This window comes from Pituophis catenifer, unplaced genomic scaffold, assembly GCF_029215685.1.
Source record: "Pituophis catenifer annectens isolate HBS135680 unplaced genomic scaffold, rPitCat1.0.hap2 SCAF_2, whole genome shotgun sequence".
Classification (NCBI taxonomy): domain Eukaryota; kingdom Metazoa; phylum Chordata; class Lepidosauria; order Squamata; family Colubridae; genus Pituophis; species Pituophis catenifer.
In genome coordinates, this window is record NW_027256882.1 from 276,904,343 (window position 1) to 276,921,076 (window position 16,734).

At 37.5% G+C, this 16,734-nt stretch overlaps 1 protein-coding gene across 3 annotated transcripts in view; it reads right to left on the bottom strand.

The window, feature by feature from the left end:
• The window catches only part of RAI14 (retinoic acid induced 14), a 113,796-nt gene that overhangs the window by 84,747 nt on the left and 12,315 nt on the right, over positions 1 to 16,734 (bottom strand). For all 3 annotated transcript variants that reach the window (XM_070938907.1, XM_070938909.1, XM_070938908.1), the window contains exon 2: positions 11,735 to 11,805. In XM_070938907.1, coding sequence (XP_070795008.1) covers positions 11,735 to 11,770 — 36 coding nt within the window. In that variant the 5' untranslated portion in view covers positions 11,771 to 11,805. The remainder of the gene's footprint in view (positions 1 to 11,734; positions 11,806 to 16,734) is intronic.

Below are 16,734 nucleotides of genomic sequence, written 5' to 3' on the forward strand. Positions count from 1 at the left end.
AAAGCACCTTTGGGACTCAATTGTGGTTGTAAGTCAAGGACATAAAGAATCACATGCTGGAAGCAACCAGTTACAAACATCATTAAACCAACCATGGGTATTTGGGACCCACTAGAAGCATTTGCTCCCACCCACCATTTTAAAACAAATAAGCAAAAATGAATGGTTTGTTACATGCCCCCTTTTTTATAGGCATTTTGTCAAGGATTGGGCTTCTACACAAAGGCAAAAGAAGAAACATCAAAAGTTCAATTCAGGTATTTACTGTGCCTAATATCTCTTAGTGATGGAAATCAGCACATGGGTCTCAACGTCACCATATTGGTAACATAATATTGATACCCATACTTTATTTTCAGGGTTCTTTTGGCAAGCTAGACTAGAAAAGCCAAATGGTGTCCACAGATGCAAGAATTTCAGGCAAGAAGGCTTACCATTTAAAAGCTAATGAAGCCAAAATTTCAGTAGCTGCTGTGTATTTTTTTAAAAAAGGAATCCCTGCGGATTTTACTTAGTTGTTGCCGACTAAAGGGAGCAGTGCTCATGTCCGTTTCAAAGCCATTGAGCCAGCGCTGTCCAAAGTCAAGTAGCACAGCTAGCCTTTGACTTATGGACATTAATTTAATAATAGTTCAGAGTTATAACAGCCTTGGAAAAATTGACTTACGACCTTTACTTTCACATATGACCATTATACCATCCTTGTGGTCATCATAACCTAGTTCAGTTAATTAACTGCTGCCTTGTGTTTATGTGACTGTGGTTTACAGCTTCTTTTTTGCTGATTTCTGACAAAAAATGGTCACTAGGGAAACTGGATTTGCCTAACAGCCGCATTCTTCTCTTAACGACTGGTAATAATTATCATAAAATTGAGTCTGGCTCAAATTATGGCTGTAATAACTTACAATGGAAATTCTGGTCCCTATTGTGATTATAAGTCAAGGACTACATGAAGAGGTTGGAAGTTGTTCAATTTCCTATCTACTTTTTGGACTCAACTCGTCCCTTTGTGAAAAAAAATGGGAAAAACCAGTTAGATATAAATTTTAAGTGCTAATCAAGCTAACATTAGTATACAGAAGACAAAGTGATGGTATCTTGCTCTTCTAGATCAGGAAGCAAAATGCTTTGGGCTAACTCTGAGGTGCAGCTTTGAGCATTTAGCTTTCTAGTTTAAGGCCGGAATCCCAGCAGTACATTTTGGTTGATCCCATGTCGCAAGTCTTTGCCTCTAACAGCAACAGAAAGCTACATATTTACATGAATTCCACTGTATTTTTAGAAAGGAATTGTGTTCCTTTTGCAAATTCATACATCAAGTATATGGCTTTTACACTGGCTTTTAACTTGTTTCTGGTGGAGTTTTTATAACACTGCTTAGATGCTGCAGTAGCAGCCTCAAAGAGATAAATGATGAATGCAAGGTTGCTCCAATGCAAGCTTTTGTACCTGAGTCACGATGTGGAATACATGTATAAAACAGGAGGACCTGGCATCCTGATGCTGCTTTCATCAAGTTCATGGAAGTGATGTTTCCTACTTCTGCTCAGATAACTTTGAAGCGAGATTTCACAATCCAGGAGGCCTGAAATTTTAATAGCAGCCCCATTTCATATGCCTCTTCCACTAACCAGCCACTGTTCCTCTTGAGACACATCAGAAGACACTGATGTGACAGGAAACATACTGTCATTGCCCAGAGTCCTTGTCTGAGGTAGTTCAAAAATGTGAAATATAAATAAATAATAAAGATTAGCCACAAGGTTGACTCAGCCTTCCATCCTTTCTAAGGTAGGTTAAATGAGGACCCAGTTGTGGGGGCAATAAGCTGACTTTGTATAAATATACAAAAGTATGAAGGCTATTGCTTAACGCATTGTAAGCCGCTCTGAGTCTCCGGAGAAGGGCGGCATATAAATCAAATTTAAAAAAAAACCAACAACATCCCCACCAGTATTTCCCACTCTTGGTTTCATTTGCTTTTCTCTATCTCACCTAACTATCACATATATGAAGCTATGTGCAAAATGAGTTGCTTTCAAATGACAGTATATGTATATGTGTGTGTATATACATACATACATACATACATACATACATACATACATATATATATATTCTCAAGTTTTTGCGGGTGTGTGTATGTAAAAAAAAATATTTTTTTTAATTTGATTTATATTCCGCCCTTCTCCGGAGACTCAGGGCGGCTTACAATGCGTTAAGCAATAGCCTTCATACTTCTGTATATTTATACAAAGTCAGCTTATTGCCCCCACAACTGGGTCCTCATTTAACCTACCTTAGAAAGGATGGAAGGCTGAGTCAACCTTGAGCCTGGTAAGATTCGAACCTGCAGAAATTGCAGGCAGCTGTGTTAATAACAGGGTGCATTAAACCACTGTACTACCAAGGCAAAATCTCGGGTGTTTTCCCGCATCATTAAAAGTCTGTTAGTTGAAATACTTAAAATCCTGGCTAAAATCCCAGCTTAAAATCCTCCAAAATCCCAACAAAACACTTGGTAAGGTCTTTTGAAACTCTGGCTAAAATCCTAAACCAACACTTTAGAAGTTTTCTTTTTGGCAACGTTTCGACAAGTTCTCTAACTTGTCATCATCGGGCCCCTACTTTCAGTTTAGAAGCTGTGGATATGCTGCGAGATCGGAGTTGTTGCTTTTCTATGTTCGCTGCTGCTCACGTATGTTGGTTAGCCTGCAACTCTGTGTCCTGATTGGAGGGCAGCAGTTTTTCCTCCTGCTTCATTATCCTAGCTGCAGCCTGACTGTGTGTTAAAGGCCCAGCTTTTTCTGGTTCCCTATTACTGTCAATTGCAAAGAAGGAAGGATTCTGGTAGGCATCACAACACCGCTGATTGCCTGTTGAGATCTCAGCCTATCTCCTGGCTCGGTTCTCTCTCTCTCCCTATTACTAGCTATCATCTGCAAAGAGGGAGGGACTCTGGCAGGCATTACAACACCACTGGTTGCCTGTTGGAATCTTTGCCTATCCTCTGATGTTAAAACTCGAGTTTCCCTCAGTGCAGGTCTCCAAATACTTGATAACCTAGAAGCATCATCTTGTCTATTCATATTCTGCGGCCTTTAACGAGTTTTATATATATATAAAGTTTATTGTCATTGTACGTTTATACACAGTATACCCATACAATGAAATTCACATAACACCCAGAGACCAAGCCCAACACACATGACAATCCCCAGACACACCCCTGCTCACCAAAATTCCCTAACCCTGAACCACCCAAACATCCACACAACAGAGCAATTAACCATGATCATTCTAATCCAACATCACAAAGCACAGCAAAAAGGGCATTATGAATTGCTAGTTATTTTCTGAGGGAAAGGCTCCTTTGAATGCTTCAAAGATCCGAACAGAACTATGATGGCTATATCAATTCACCTACACCAGTATGATGGTATGAAATTTGCTTACTATTAATATATTTCCTTTACTATCATATATATTTACCTCTCTGCAGACTTCAGGATCAGATTAATTGCTAATTATATCTTCAGAGGCCACCAAGTCTCCTGTCCCCATCTTTAGGACTATTAGATCATTCAGATCAAGTTTATAGTGGAAGAATAAAGGGTAAGAGACTCAGCTTCGCGAGCAATGACTGCAAGATGAGCTGTCTGTCTCCAACTTTTGAGTAAAACAACCACAACAATCCCAATTTTGGGGGAATCTCTGTATTTTAAAATGTAACCTATGCTTAGGGCAACTGAGCCGAAAACGACATGTTTCAATGAAAGCTTTTTACAACCCAATTTGATTCACATGACTAATGACTTGTTTTTCTTATATTTTCTCATTTTCCTTCCACCACCAGAATGTTGTATTTCTGAAACATAATCAGCTTCCTTTCTATACCAGATTGGGGGACTACAGATTTATTTCGCCTCCATAACATTGGAATCTTTTAAGGCCATGAGCTGTTTTAATAAATCAAGTCCAATCTTCAGTAAATAAAAAGCAAGAAATTTATTCTGGCTGGATTAAAAGGAAGTCTTTTATAAGAGGTGTCGATAAGATCAGAGCCAGCTGTCCTTCAGACTCTTGCTCTCAAATCAAGCGGGGGTGGGAGTGGAGATTTGTTTCTCCTATTAAACAAAGAACATTTTTCTTTTCTTTTTTTCTCCTACTCTTCAGTTAAGACTACTCAGTGAAAATTACATACTATAAACAGATTTTCATGTTCTGGACCTGAGCATGGCTCTTTTTTCTCTGTTATTTTTCTGAAAGTTTCCTATAGAACAAAATAAGCTCTGTGATTACATTTGGCCCTCCAAATGTAGTACTTACTTCAAAGGGAAGAGAATAATGTGAAAATAAAAATAACCACTACTGCTGGATTCAACATGTAAGATCTACTGCTAGTCCTTGATTTATAACCACAACTGGAATGGGAATTTCCATTGTAAGTCACAGTTGTTAAATTGAACCCGATTTTGCAACAATTATGGTGGTTGTTAAGCAAATCTTTCCCAATGCATATGTTTTGTTGGAAATCAGCAAAAAATGTCGCAAATTGTAATTGTGACTGCAGTTGTGGCAATCAGTTGCAAATGCAAGCCAGTTATCGTCTAAATTAAGATCACATGATCAAGGTGGTGGTGCGACAGTTATAAATGTGAGTACAGGTTGCGAGTTATTTTTTTTTCAAGGTCGTCATAACTTTGAACTATAGTTAAATAAATTATTGTATGTCAAGGACTACCTTGCTCATTGCTCATACAGTAGAGCAAGATAGACTATTTTTCTCTGAACCACGTAGGTACCATATAAGTTCACCCCTTAAGTTTAACATACCATCAGCATATGTTAAAGTAGCATTGTATATTTCTAAATTGATCTTGAAGTGTACAACTGGAGTAGCACAGACTTTCTCCAACCATATTTATTAATATTCATAAAATGCAGAGCCATGCAATTAACTCAACAATCCTTGCTCTTGCCCAATTTCCATCTTTATGTTCATATTTTTCAGGAAAAGATTGGAATAATTTACTTCGCAATCATCTAATCCAATGCCATCCATTGCAGGAATAAATAGTTTGGATAGATAGCTATCCAGTCCCTCTTCATGAGTTCCAATGAAGAAGAATGCATTAAAGCAAGCTATTCCACTGGTTGGCAGCTTCTATTATCAGAAAATTCCTCCTAATACCTACTTGAATGTACTTCCCTATGGTTTGGGTCTATTAGTTCTGGTTCTGCAAGGTCACTTCCTCATTTAAATAACAATCCTTTCCATAATAATAAACAATTTGCTGGTCAAGAACATTCATCAATAGAAATCTCTTGAACACAAGAGACTAGAAGCAATTGGATCTCCTGTTCAACTGAATTCCATTTTTTAATATGAATAGAATAGAATAGAATAGAATAGAATAGAATAGAATAGAATAGAATAGAATAGAATAGGAATAGAATAGAATAGAATAGATTTTTTATTGGGCAAGTGTGATTGGACACACAAGGAATTTGTCTTGGTGTATATGCTCTCAGTGTACATAAAAGAAAAGATATGTTCATCAAGAATCATAAGGTTCTTACGACTTAATCATTATCATTATGACTTAATGATAGTCATGGAGTACAAATAAGCAATCGGGAGACAATATCAATATAAATTGTAAGGATACAAGCAACAAAATTACAGTCATACAGTCATAAGTGGAAGGAGATGGGTGGTGGCTCATAATTGTACTTCCTACTTACAGTTTTCCTTTGGTGTCAAATTATATATTTCTACTTGTACAATGGTATGTCGGAATGATTTTAGAAGATTAAATCCAGAGACGCTTTGTAGGAAACATGTCAGCCTTACCAGGTAGGCTAGACAGGTTCCATAAATTAGAGGGGGTTTTTTTGAGCTCCTTACCTCACACATTATCCAGCTGCAAACTATGCTGTCTCTTATATGACCATTCTTTAAGCAGCCTCTTTTGCCTAGTCTTCAGCCCAGCATCCCAAGGTCATTTCTGCATACCATTACAATATAGCAAAGTTTGTGGCCTCAAAGTTGCTAACAGCATCTGAGATTTATTCATAAATGTTTTCAGAATTTTACCATTTCCCCGAAAAGAAGACTCAACCGGAAAATAAGGCCTAGCATGATTTTTCAGGATGCTCATTATATAAGCCCTACCACCCAAAATAAGCCCTAGTTAAGATCGTCAGCAGATAGAGGCGTTTAGTACTGTATTTCCCCCAAAATAAGCCCTAACCAGAAAATAAGCCATAATGCGCCTTTTGGAGCAAAAATTAATACAAGACCCAGTCTTATTTTGGGGGAAATGCAGTAGTAACATATCCATGTATAATCAAATGTATTTGTCAATGTGCACGTTTTTCAGCCACTGATCTATTTTCCTGAACCATTACCAACAATTGCAGACTTCCTTCAGCCCAGCTGATAGATATGAGAAAGAGGGGAGTTGAGTTGTTGAATGATTTTGTCCAGCCAGATCATACATTTGGGTAGGAGGGAGAAATGAGCAGATCATTTAGCTGATGCAGGTAGAGAGACTGCAGCAGACTGCATGGTGGTCTCAAATCACTTTGTGACTATCACTGCTATAGAGCAACAAATTATGGCAACTCAATTCCAAATGCAAAACTCTGTTTTTATTCTCAAGTTAATGGATAAGAAAGACCACACACGTAGATGACTCAACCTCTTACTGAGCTAGAAAGCATATAAAACTCCAGAAAAGTCCTAATGGTTATAACTATTTTTATCACTTTCCAGACTTACATGTCTGACTACCTCCCTTCAGAAGAGTGATTTTGTCTAGCAGAGACAGATGACACCCTCCAACAGAAGAAAAACAATCTTTATATAGAAATATGACTAGAACACAAGAAAATTTCACAAGTGAGTATCTATTAAAACAATATTTGAACCCTTGGGATTCTCCCAAAGACAAAGCAACCAAGCTTCTATAAATTCATCACCCAGAATGAACTTAACAGAATTTGAATTAACACGTTTATGACAAAACAGTACATGGTAAATGAAATATATAATTGTTTTACTATTGCTTAAAGCAATAGTACTACCTCCATTCAAAGGTAGCTGAAAGAAGCTCAAATATTTGCTATGGGCATTATTCCAAGTCTACAATATATCACAGAATTTAAAAGCCAATGATAATAAGTTAGTCACTATTATCTAAGTTCAAAAGCGTCTCAAGTATTTAAAAATCAGAGTTTGGACTAGCTTCAGAGACTGCTTGGATAGCTCTGTGGTTAACCTCAAAGATATGCAGCTTTCTCTGGCTATTCCTTGGAACAATGTTGGGATGTTTATGCAAAAGCACAATCTTGCTCTTTAGATAATCCCACTAAAGGAGTGAACGAATGAGTGCAAGGAAAAATCAGCCTGAATGTTCATCAGTATAAATTTTGCCTTCTCTGTCCTATTTCCTATTACTACCTACATTATTAACTCTAGAGCAAGAGGCAGCATGACATATTGAGGATAGATATAGAGTAGTTGTTGGGTTACCTGAAGCATCTGGTTGGACATAGATGGAATAAAATGCTAGATAAGGCATTCTTCTCCAAGCTGTTGACCTTGAGACAATTCCAAGCTTCTTCTATGTTAGCTTGGAATTTGGGAAATTATAGTCCTAACACAGCTTGAGGGCACCACACTGAAGAGGGTTAAGATAGGACTATTTACCTGATCTGGTGTTCCTAATTTCTATCTGATTGGGTTCCTGTATAGCACTAAGTCATCATTTGCCTAAGGATGGCTACTGAATTAACTACAACAGGCTGTGGTTAATATATTCAACAATATACTAAACCCAATTTTATTATGATTTAAAAGCAATATTATGAACTCAGTCTTTCCCACTTCTCTCAATTTCAGTCCAAATGATTTTCAGTGAAATTAATCCTGCTGTTTCATGCCAATCCAAGTAAATAATCAGAATTCAACTAGATCCTAATAATGCCACTGCAATTATGTATGTAGAAATCTGTAACATTGACTTTATTTTATTTATAATTTTTAAGTCAAAAGGGTAAATGTAACAAAATACAGGTTTCTTCTCAAAAAGCTTGTTGATAAGCCACAACTGGGTTTGCCTTTACTGATGTGTATGGCATTTTCACTAAGCTTCATTTGCAAAGATTCCTTTTAAATGAAAATGTCAGGGAATGAGATATCACATTATTATTTTTTTCAAGATGTTTATACATAAGCGTAGGCAAACTTGTGAATTATAGTAGATTTGGAATTTTGTTAGGCTATTGAGAGCAGTCACAAATGGTTGTCATGGAGATGGGCCTACTCACAAAATGGGAGCCATTATAAGCTTGTGTTTGAGGAAGCATGTAAGTATGAAGAAATGATTTTGGGAGACAGAGAGAAGAGCCCAGAGACTGGACAACAACTATGTAAAAAACATCTCCACCCACAGAAAGAGGGAAACTTTTCAGAAGGGACTCTCCCTAGTTTTCTGGAAAACAAAAGGAAAGGAGGAGAGAAATATATTCAGTCTTGCAAGAATGCGTTAACGGAACTTATAATAAAGTTAGAGTTAGTGGGTGAGAAAAATTGAGGATTAAAACGCCTCTAGATGAGCAGAAATGGCATTGCTCTGTGGAATCCTGAGGCATTTGTGCAAATAAAGTTGCTACAGATAGCCAGCATGCAACATGCTTCTATTCAATACTTTTTTTTTTGCATTTTAGTTTAGTTTCAGTTAGTTGAAAGAAAGTAGAGGTGGAATAAGAATCCATTGAGATTTGGAGATTTTGGGGGGACCCTGGTGTCTGGGTGCCAAGTTACTACCCTGACATTTGTTAATGTTGTTCATTTCTATAATGCATGTTATCTACGGTACTTTCTTTAGGGCCGGAGATAAGGAGAAAGAACTCTTTTTCAAGGACTTTACAATCAGAAAACAACAACAAAAACCAGGGGAAACAGGAAAGTGGAGGAGAGTCAACTTGGAATCTATATGCAGATGTTTCAGTTTAGGCCAGATTACAAGCAGATATGAAAAGGAGCAGGTTATATGCCAAGGACTTCAGGAAAAGAACAACTAAGAAGAGGAATTAGAAAGAAGCTGGAAAAATAGCAACAGATAACTGTGGGAGTATCTTTTATAGGATATTAAAATGCTTTATTTTTTAAAAAAACAGACTACATTACCCAGACTGATATAATTCCCCATTTCTTTCCCTTTTAACTTAGAAACCGCAACATTTTACAACTATCAGGCATGGGAACAGACCAGAAAATACCGTTTTTGTTTGTTAAAAGCCTTCTTCTCCAGACATTTCAAAGAAAGCAAACAATCAATCAAGTTAATTTAACGGAATCAGTGAGTTTTGACTTTTCTTCCAACCAAGAAAATAGCATCCCAAAAATTATTTACAAAAAATTGGTGCCAGAACCTCATCCCAATCAGCCTGAGTTACTTCGAAGAAGCAAATGTGCTTGGCTCCATAGTTTTATCATGTACATTACTTAGGAGGAATAATAAACAATAGGGATATTTATTCATTGGTTGTTTAGCATTGCACACAAGCTGGACACATTGGATTACTGATTTATTTATTTATTTATTTATTTATTTATTTATTTATTTATTTATTTATTTATTATTTAAATTTCTATACCGCCCTTCTCCTTTCGGACTCAGGGCGGTGAACAGCCAAAAATAAAACATTTGTACACAAAAGTTAAAATAATTTTAAAATAATTAAATAAAGTTTGGCCCATAATTTAAAACATTTCAATTAAAATCAGTATCAATTTTAAAAACCAAGATAAAATCAGGCCAGCCCGGCTAACTGAAAGAAATTGTTTTAAGGGCCCGACGAAAAGTCCGGAGGTCTGGGATCACTCGTATCTCTGGGGGTAGATTGTTCCAGAGGGTAGGCACCATCACAGAGAAGGCTCTCCCCCTGGGGGTCGCCAGCCGACATTGTCTGGCTGACGGCACCCTGAGGAGGCCCTCTCTGTGGGAGGGTAATAAACCAACAAGGGGGGAAAAAGCCTTTTGAAGAACTTTGGCTGATTCTTAGAGCTAGACAATGTTTGGCAGGGATGAATGCCAAAGATCTGCAAGGAAGCATCAATCTGTGACACAAGGGAAAAAACAGCCTGTATTATCACTAAACAGTCTTCCTGCAGACCCAAGACATTCTCTTTTCTCTTAAACTATAAAAAACTGTCATCCAGAGAGAGTCCACATGAATGTATGCAAAAGTATTGCTCATACTCAAGAAAAAAAAAAGTTAAAATTTACAGAATGCCTGAGATCCATAACAACAATTTGGAAAGCAACTTTTGTCATAGCCCCAGCAGCACATATGGCTTATCACTTTCCTAAAGGACCACCCAATAAACTACAGTTATAGCCATCTAAAGGAATTTGATGAGTGAAATTTCAACACAACCCCCCTTTTAGTCAATGCTTGACCTAAGAGGATGGCTGTTTCCTGACAAGCTGAAGCAGATGGCTAGGACCAAGGCATTAACAGGATAATGTGTTGAGGTTCAATGCAGAAGAATCAATATGCCCAGGCCTTCCTCAATAGTCTTATGACATGTACAGGATGAAACACCAGCAATTGTCAAAACTGAGTGTTCCAGATATGAAAGACAGCCAATCGTGGACATTATCTGCTTCTGCAACAAGAATGGCTGATTCCTACCAGTTGTTCTTAAAAGGATAAACACAAGAAAAAACTGGACCAACAGAAATATGGTCTTCTACCAATGTAGTTTTTTCTGCATAACTTTTAAATATGTAACTCCTGCTCTTCATTTAAGATAATCCAGAGAAGCCTAATGGGAGTGACCCAGATGCAAATGAATTCAGAAACGAAGTTAAGCTATTGCGTCTTGCACTTGGCTTGGACCGAGAGTCATCCATTATGACTGGTACACCATGAGTTAAGAGTAAACAAGATGAGGAGACTCAACCTATTGTGGGCTGTTGAAATGCAGGAGTTTTTCAGGGATTCAAATAGAAGACTTTCTCCCTAGTTAAAGGTATCACACTGAATCTAGCGCACATGCATTATACAATCTATACACTATAGACTGTATATAGAGAACGACTATATAATCCTTCCTCAAACATGCAGTCCTCAATAGTTAAGACTTTATCCTGGTGTGATGGGTAGCAAAGTTCAGCTGAGCAATAGTAGCTTTTTTCAGTTTAATTAATGAAGTGGATTAGTTTAAAGGGAAATCCTAGTTTGCTGAGTTATTCAAGCCAACACAAATACATCTTTTTCACACCTCAAGACAAATGTAACTTATGCACTCTCCAATAAAAGTCTCATTCTTGGTGGATACAGATTTTTTTGGCAACAATATAGAAACGGCTTGCTCAGTCCTGTGTTTCTTTGATTGCTTCCATGTCAGCTAAGTCTCCTGCTCAAAAATTAACCAGGTCTGATGCAGTTAAGCTTTTTGAGATCAACCCCCCCAAAAAAAAAAAGTTGGCTAGGTGGCCCATGATTTCATCCTAACAATTAATTCATAATATTTGTCTAGAACAGAAGCAATTTGTCATCCTATTACTCCTTCCAGTATCCTTTTACAAGCTTTGCCACTCCTGCCCTTGTAGTTTATTAACCTTTGGTTTTATCATCTTGGAAGCAAAAGAATGCGGAATGGAAGTGAAAACAGATGAGAGTTAGCCAAACTGAGCCACTGAATACTTACATCACTCTTCCTGAACTTGGCTTTCAAACTCTTCATGTTTTTTCCATTCAAATCTTACAGACTTTCAGCACCTATGTAGGGAGAAAAAAGCAGAGGTATAAAGAATATGTATGTTTCCAGCTACATTTGGTTGAAATTTAATGAGCATCAGCTTCGTTTCCTTAAATGGAATATACAGTTAAGTTTAGGCAAAAATGATACCCAAATCTATTGTTCAATTTCACCTATTACATTAAATAGCAAAGAAAATTATACGCATTGACTTTTCTGTGCAACAATGGAGAAAAGGATCTACTTTTACATGTGCATTTTCAAAGTACTTATAGCAAAGCTGAATAAGTATGACATAATCTCCCACCTTTTGCTCTAGCCATTTTTTTTAATCCAGCAAGAAAAATGCACAATCTTCTTTTGTGATTACAACCCCTTGGCATTGTTCTCCAAAGCAGTAAAGAATATATTGTCTGTGTAAAATAATGAAACTTCTAACAGAATGTTTTTTATATCCCCATCAAGGTGTAATGCATTTAATAACATGCCTGGTAAAAGTATTCATTGGTTTTATAGGCCACGCTAGAGGGTTAGCTGCCTACAGTGATTCATCCCACAGCAAGGCCTGCCTTTTCTTATCTTGTTCAATTGAAGCAGAATGTACTTTACAACACCCAACTTGGCTGCTTCCTTGTCAGCTAAGGGTATGTCATTTGCATCCACAACTTATCATGGCCAAGGCTTTTCTCCCACAATAGCATCTCCTGGGCACATCACATGATCATAATGAACCTTTCTTATTTAAACAAAACTTCCAGCACACTTTTGCTCTAACTAATGCCTTCTACAAATACTAGGACTACCAGCTCCCAGAATTCCCCAGCAAGGCACATACTCTGCATTCTAACAGCTGCTGAGATTGCCAAGTTGGGAAAGCTGTTCTAGTAAAGAATGGAAAGTCATAAGTAACTGTTCCGTGTGTAAGCAAAGAACATACTATATGTCCACTTAGGCCGTTTCATCTATGAATATGTCACCTGTCCTGGATGGAATTGCATTCAACAGCTCTAGGCCGAAACAGATGAGATTTATGACTTGAGAAACATGAAAAGAGTATTTTATAGCAGATCAGAAGGTATCTGGTATTCTAAACATAAGATTCCCAAAATGGAAACCTAGGCCCTAGGTGCCCATTGAACAATAATTGTTGTTGAAAGGTTTGTTGCTCAGAAATGCATAGCTCTCAAGAAGGAGTCCCTTTTCCCAATCATTTTTCATTTTAGAGTATAGGAAATAAACACTATTTGCACCTTGAGAAATATTAACTTCTGCTTACGTTGGCAGTTTAATTCATCTAGACATTTTACATTTGGGCTTTCTTAGCTGTATTGGGTTAATGTATTGGGACTAGACTTTACATGGCCTTTTTGAATGTCTCATTTTTAAATATACTACCCTGATACCTCCCTTTGGGGGCCAAGGCAAGATCTTTAAATCTTTACAACTGCACAGTTACAGATAATAACACAAGAGAATTAAGTATTGTATAGTTCCCCCAACTTCTTTTATCAATAGGCTTTCTGTATTTAGTATAAGGTCTCATAGTGCACAAAGCTAACCTTGCCATCCCTCTGAATATGCATGTCAAATATGGTAATTTTGAGAATGCACAATACACAATTTTGAGTTTGCAGAGACACCTCTATCAAATAAAGTGATGCCGGAAGTAGGCAACTTGTGACTTGCCAAAAATCTCCTCCCCCCCCCCAAAAAAACCTATGCAGTTCTTGGAACTCTCCCCTGCGAACCAGTGCCACTACTTTCTATTTTTTTAAAAAAAATATGTAAGATATAAAATGTGTAAACCTCTTCCCCCAAAAAAGCTTTATTCTTGCCTATCCCCCTCAAAAGACAAAAAAAGTACTTTAAAAATCACTTTAAGATTGACCTTTTAAGAAACAATTTTCCCTGAACAATGGGCATAAAACACTGAAATGTTGTGAAATTTCAGCCAGGTTTTAGAAAATTGACAATTAACATGCAATCTGGCAGATGCCATCTAGTGTGGAAAGGGGTCCCTTAAAGCTTCAGAAAGAAGCAAAACAATGTCTACACTTGCAGAAGGGAGAAATGTATCCAGTGGTTGTGGAAATAATAGCGACTCTATTTGTATTAATCATACTGGTAGTCCTGGACTTACAACCATTCAGTTAGTGACCATTCGAAGTTGCGACGACACTGAAAAAGTAACTTATGACTATTTTTCACACCTACGACCGCTGCAGCATTCTCATGATCATGCAATCAGAATTCGGACACTTGGCAACTGGCATGTATTTATGAGGGTGGCAGCAGTGGTGAAATGTACAATTTGTTACTACTGGTTCTGTGGGCGTGGCTTGGTGGTGGGGGTAATGTGACTGGGTGGGCGTGGCCAACTTTTTTTTTTTTAACTTTTGAAAGCATTTTTTCTACTTACCTTAAGAGGTTGTAGAAAAAATGCTTTTAAAAGCCTCTGACGATCCCAGCTGAGCCGTGCGATCATCAGAGGCTTTTTTTTTTTACTTTTAAAAGCATTTTTTCGGCTGAAGAGGTTGTAGAAAAAATGCTTTTAAAAATAAAAAAAATGCCTCTGATGATCGCACAGCTCAGCTGGACATGGGGGGGGAGGGCAGGGATTTTTGCTACTGGTTCTCCGAACCACCTGCCATCATCGCTATTGGATCGGGCGATCTGGTCCGAACCGGGAGCATTTCACCTCTGGGTTGCAGTGTCCCTAAGTCATGTGATCATCTTTTGTGACCTTCTGACAAGCAAAGGCAACGGGGAAGCCAGATTCACTTAACAACCATGTTACTAACTTAACAACTGTGGTGATTCACTTAACAACTATGACAAGAATGGTCGTAAAATGGGGCAAAACTCACTTTACTGTCTTGCTTAGCAACAGAAATGTTGAACTCAATTGTGATCAAGTATTAACTGTATTTCACACATACATTTCACTTAAAAAAATATGGAAGTCAATACCATTTTGGCTCCAAAACCAAGGAGTATACTATAGAATGGTAGCCTTGTGCTGTCTATTCATCAACTGGAATAAAATCTGGAGATCATGGTGCACTTTTGCAGAGCTGAATGTATATAGGCAAGCTTCAAAAATTGCAAATAGGAATAACATGACACAAGCTGTGTGTCAAAAGAACTGATTTGTTCAGTGCACAATCATTGCAAATGCCTTTAGCCAGAGGTTAGTCCTGTTCCTCTCTGAAAAACAAAAAATAAAATCCTGCATTGTTAAACACACCAAATCAGTCAAGTGCTACTTGGCAAGGAAAACATTTATTCATGAGTTGCAAAACCAACAAGGATAATTCAGTGAAACTAAAAACCTTGTAAGCTTTTTGTGTGTGGGCGCCAAGTGACCTCTAAGAGAAGGAAAGAGCACTTGGAAAGTGGTCCTGGAACTTTCTGGATTTTTAATAGATCAAAAAATGAATGTTTGCAAGAAGATTCAGCTGTTTTGCAGAGCAAATACATACTATATTCTCAAGGTTGTTTTTATATTTAAAACAGTCTGTACTTTATGAGTGGTACCTGAATACAGGTAGTACTTGACTTACAACCATAATGGAGCCTGCCCATTGTGGTTGTAAGTCATGATAGTTGTAAGGCAGGTCACCTACATGACTAACCCATTGATCATCTTTTTTGTGGTCGTTAAATAAAGCAACAGTCGTTAAGCAAACCAAAGGTTTGCTATAAGCCAGTTTTGCTGAAAACCAGCAATAAGTCCTTCTTTTCATTAAACTAGACATACCCAAATTCCAGCAACCATTCTTTATATGTTTTAGCCTCCTGTCTCCTAATCATCTTTGTTGCTCTTCTCTGCAGTCTTTCTAGTCTCAACATCTTTTTTTTTACCTTGTAGCGACCAAAACTGGATGCAGTATTCCAAGTGTGGCCTTACCAAGGCATTATACAGTGGTATTAACACTTCAGGTGTTATGCAGTTTATGCAGCCTAGAACTGTGTTGGCTTTTTTGGCAGCTGCAGCACACTGCTGGCTCATATTTAAATGGTTGTCCACTAGGACTCCAAGATCCCTCTCACAGTTACTGCTATTGAGCCAGGTACCACCTAGACTATACCTGTGCATTTGGTTTTCTTGCCTAAATTTAGAACCTTACTTTTTTCACCATTGAATTTCATTTTGTTAGATAGCACCTAATGTTCAAGTCTGTCAAGATCCTTCTGTATCTTAAGCCTGTCTTCTGGAGTGTTGGCTATTCCTGCCAGCTTGGTGTTATCTACAAATTTGATGAGTTTCCAATCTATCATCTCATCCAAATCATTGATGAAGTTAATGTTAAGTAGAAATGCCATATTGATTAACATTATAAACATAATAAATATATCAATAATCGCAAAATAGTAATACAATTAATTTAGCTATCTTACAAAGTTTTCAATACAAAAGTTCTTTGGATCTTTTTAGATTATAATCTCTGATTCCATTAATTAACCATTGGTAAAACAAGTCCCATGTCAAAAAGTATTCTTCCTTTTCCTTTATTTTAAGTGGTAATCTGTCCATCTCAGCACATTCTAATATTTTTAATGACACTTTCATCTGTAAGGATCGCTTCATTTTTCATTTAGCTGATGAATTTTCATACATCTTTGCTAATGTCCCTGGTGGTAGATGCCACCTATAAAGCAGATGTTCAATTCTGCAGATCCTTATTAGCAGACATCAAGCAGTAATACAGCACAGGGTGTCTCAATCTTGGCCAGCAGAAGAATTCTGGGAGTTGAAGTCCATGCAAGTTGCCAAGACTGAGAAACACTGATTCAGTGACTTTCATGTAGGAAAATGAAAACGGTAGAGGAGATGGGCAGCTCTCTCTATACCTCCCATGAAGTTCCTCTTTGTTATCATGCTGGATGCCAAGAAGGAATCTGCCCTAAAGCACTTCTAATTATTTACCTATGTGGTCTGATATTGT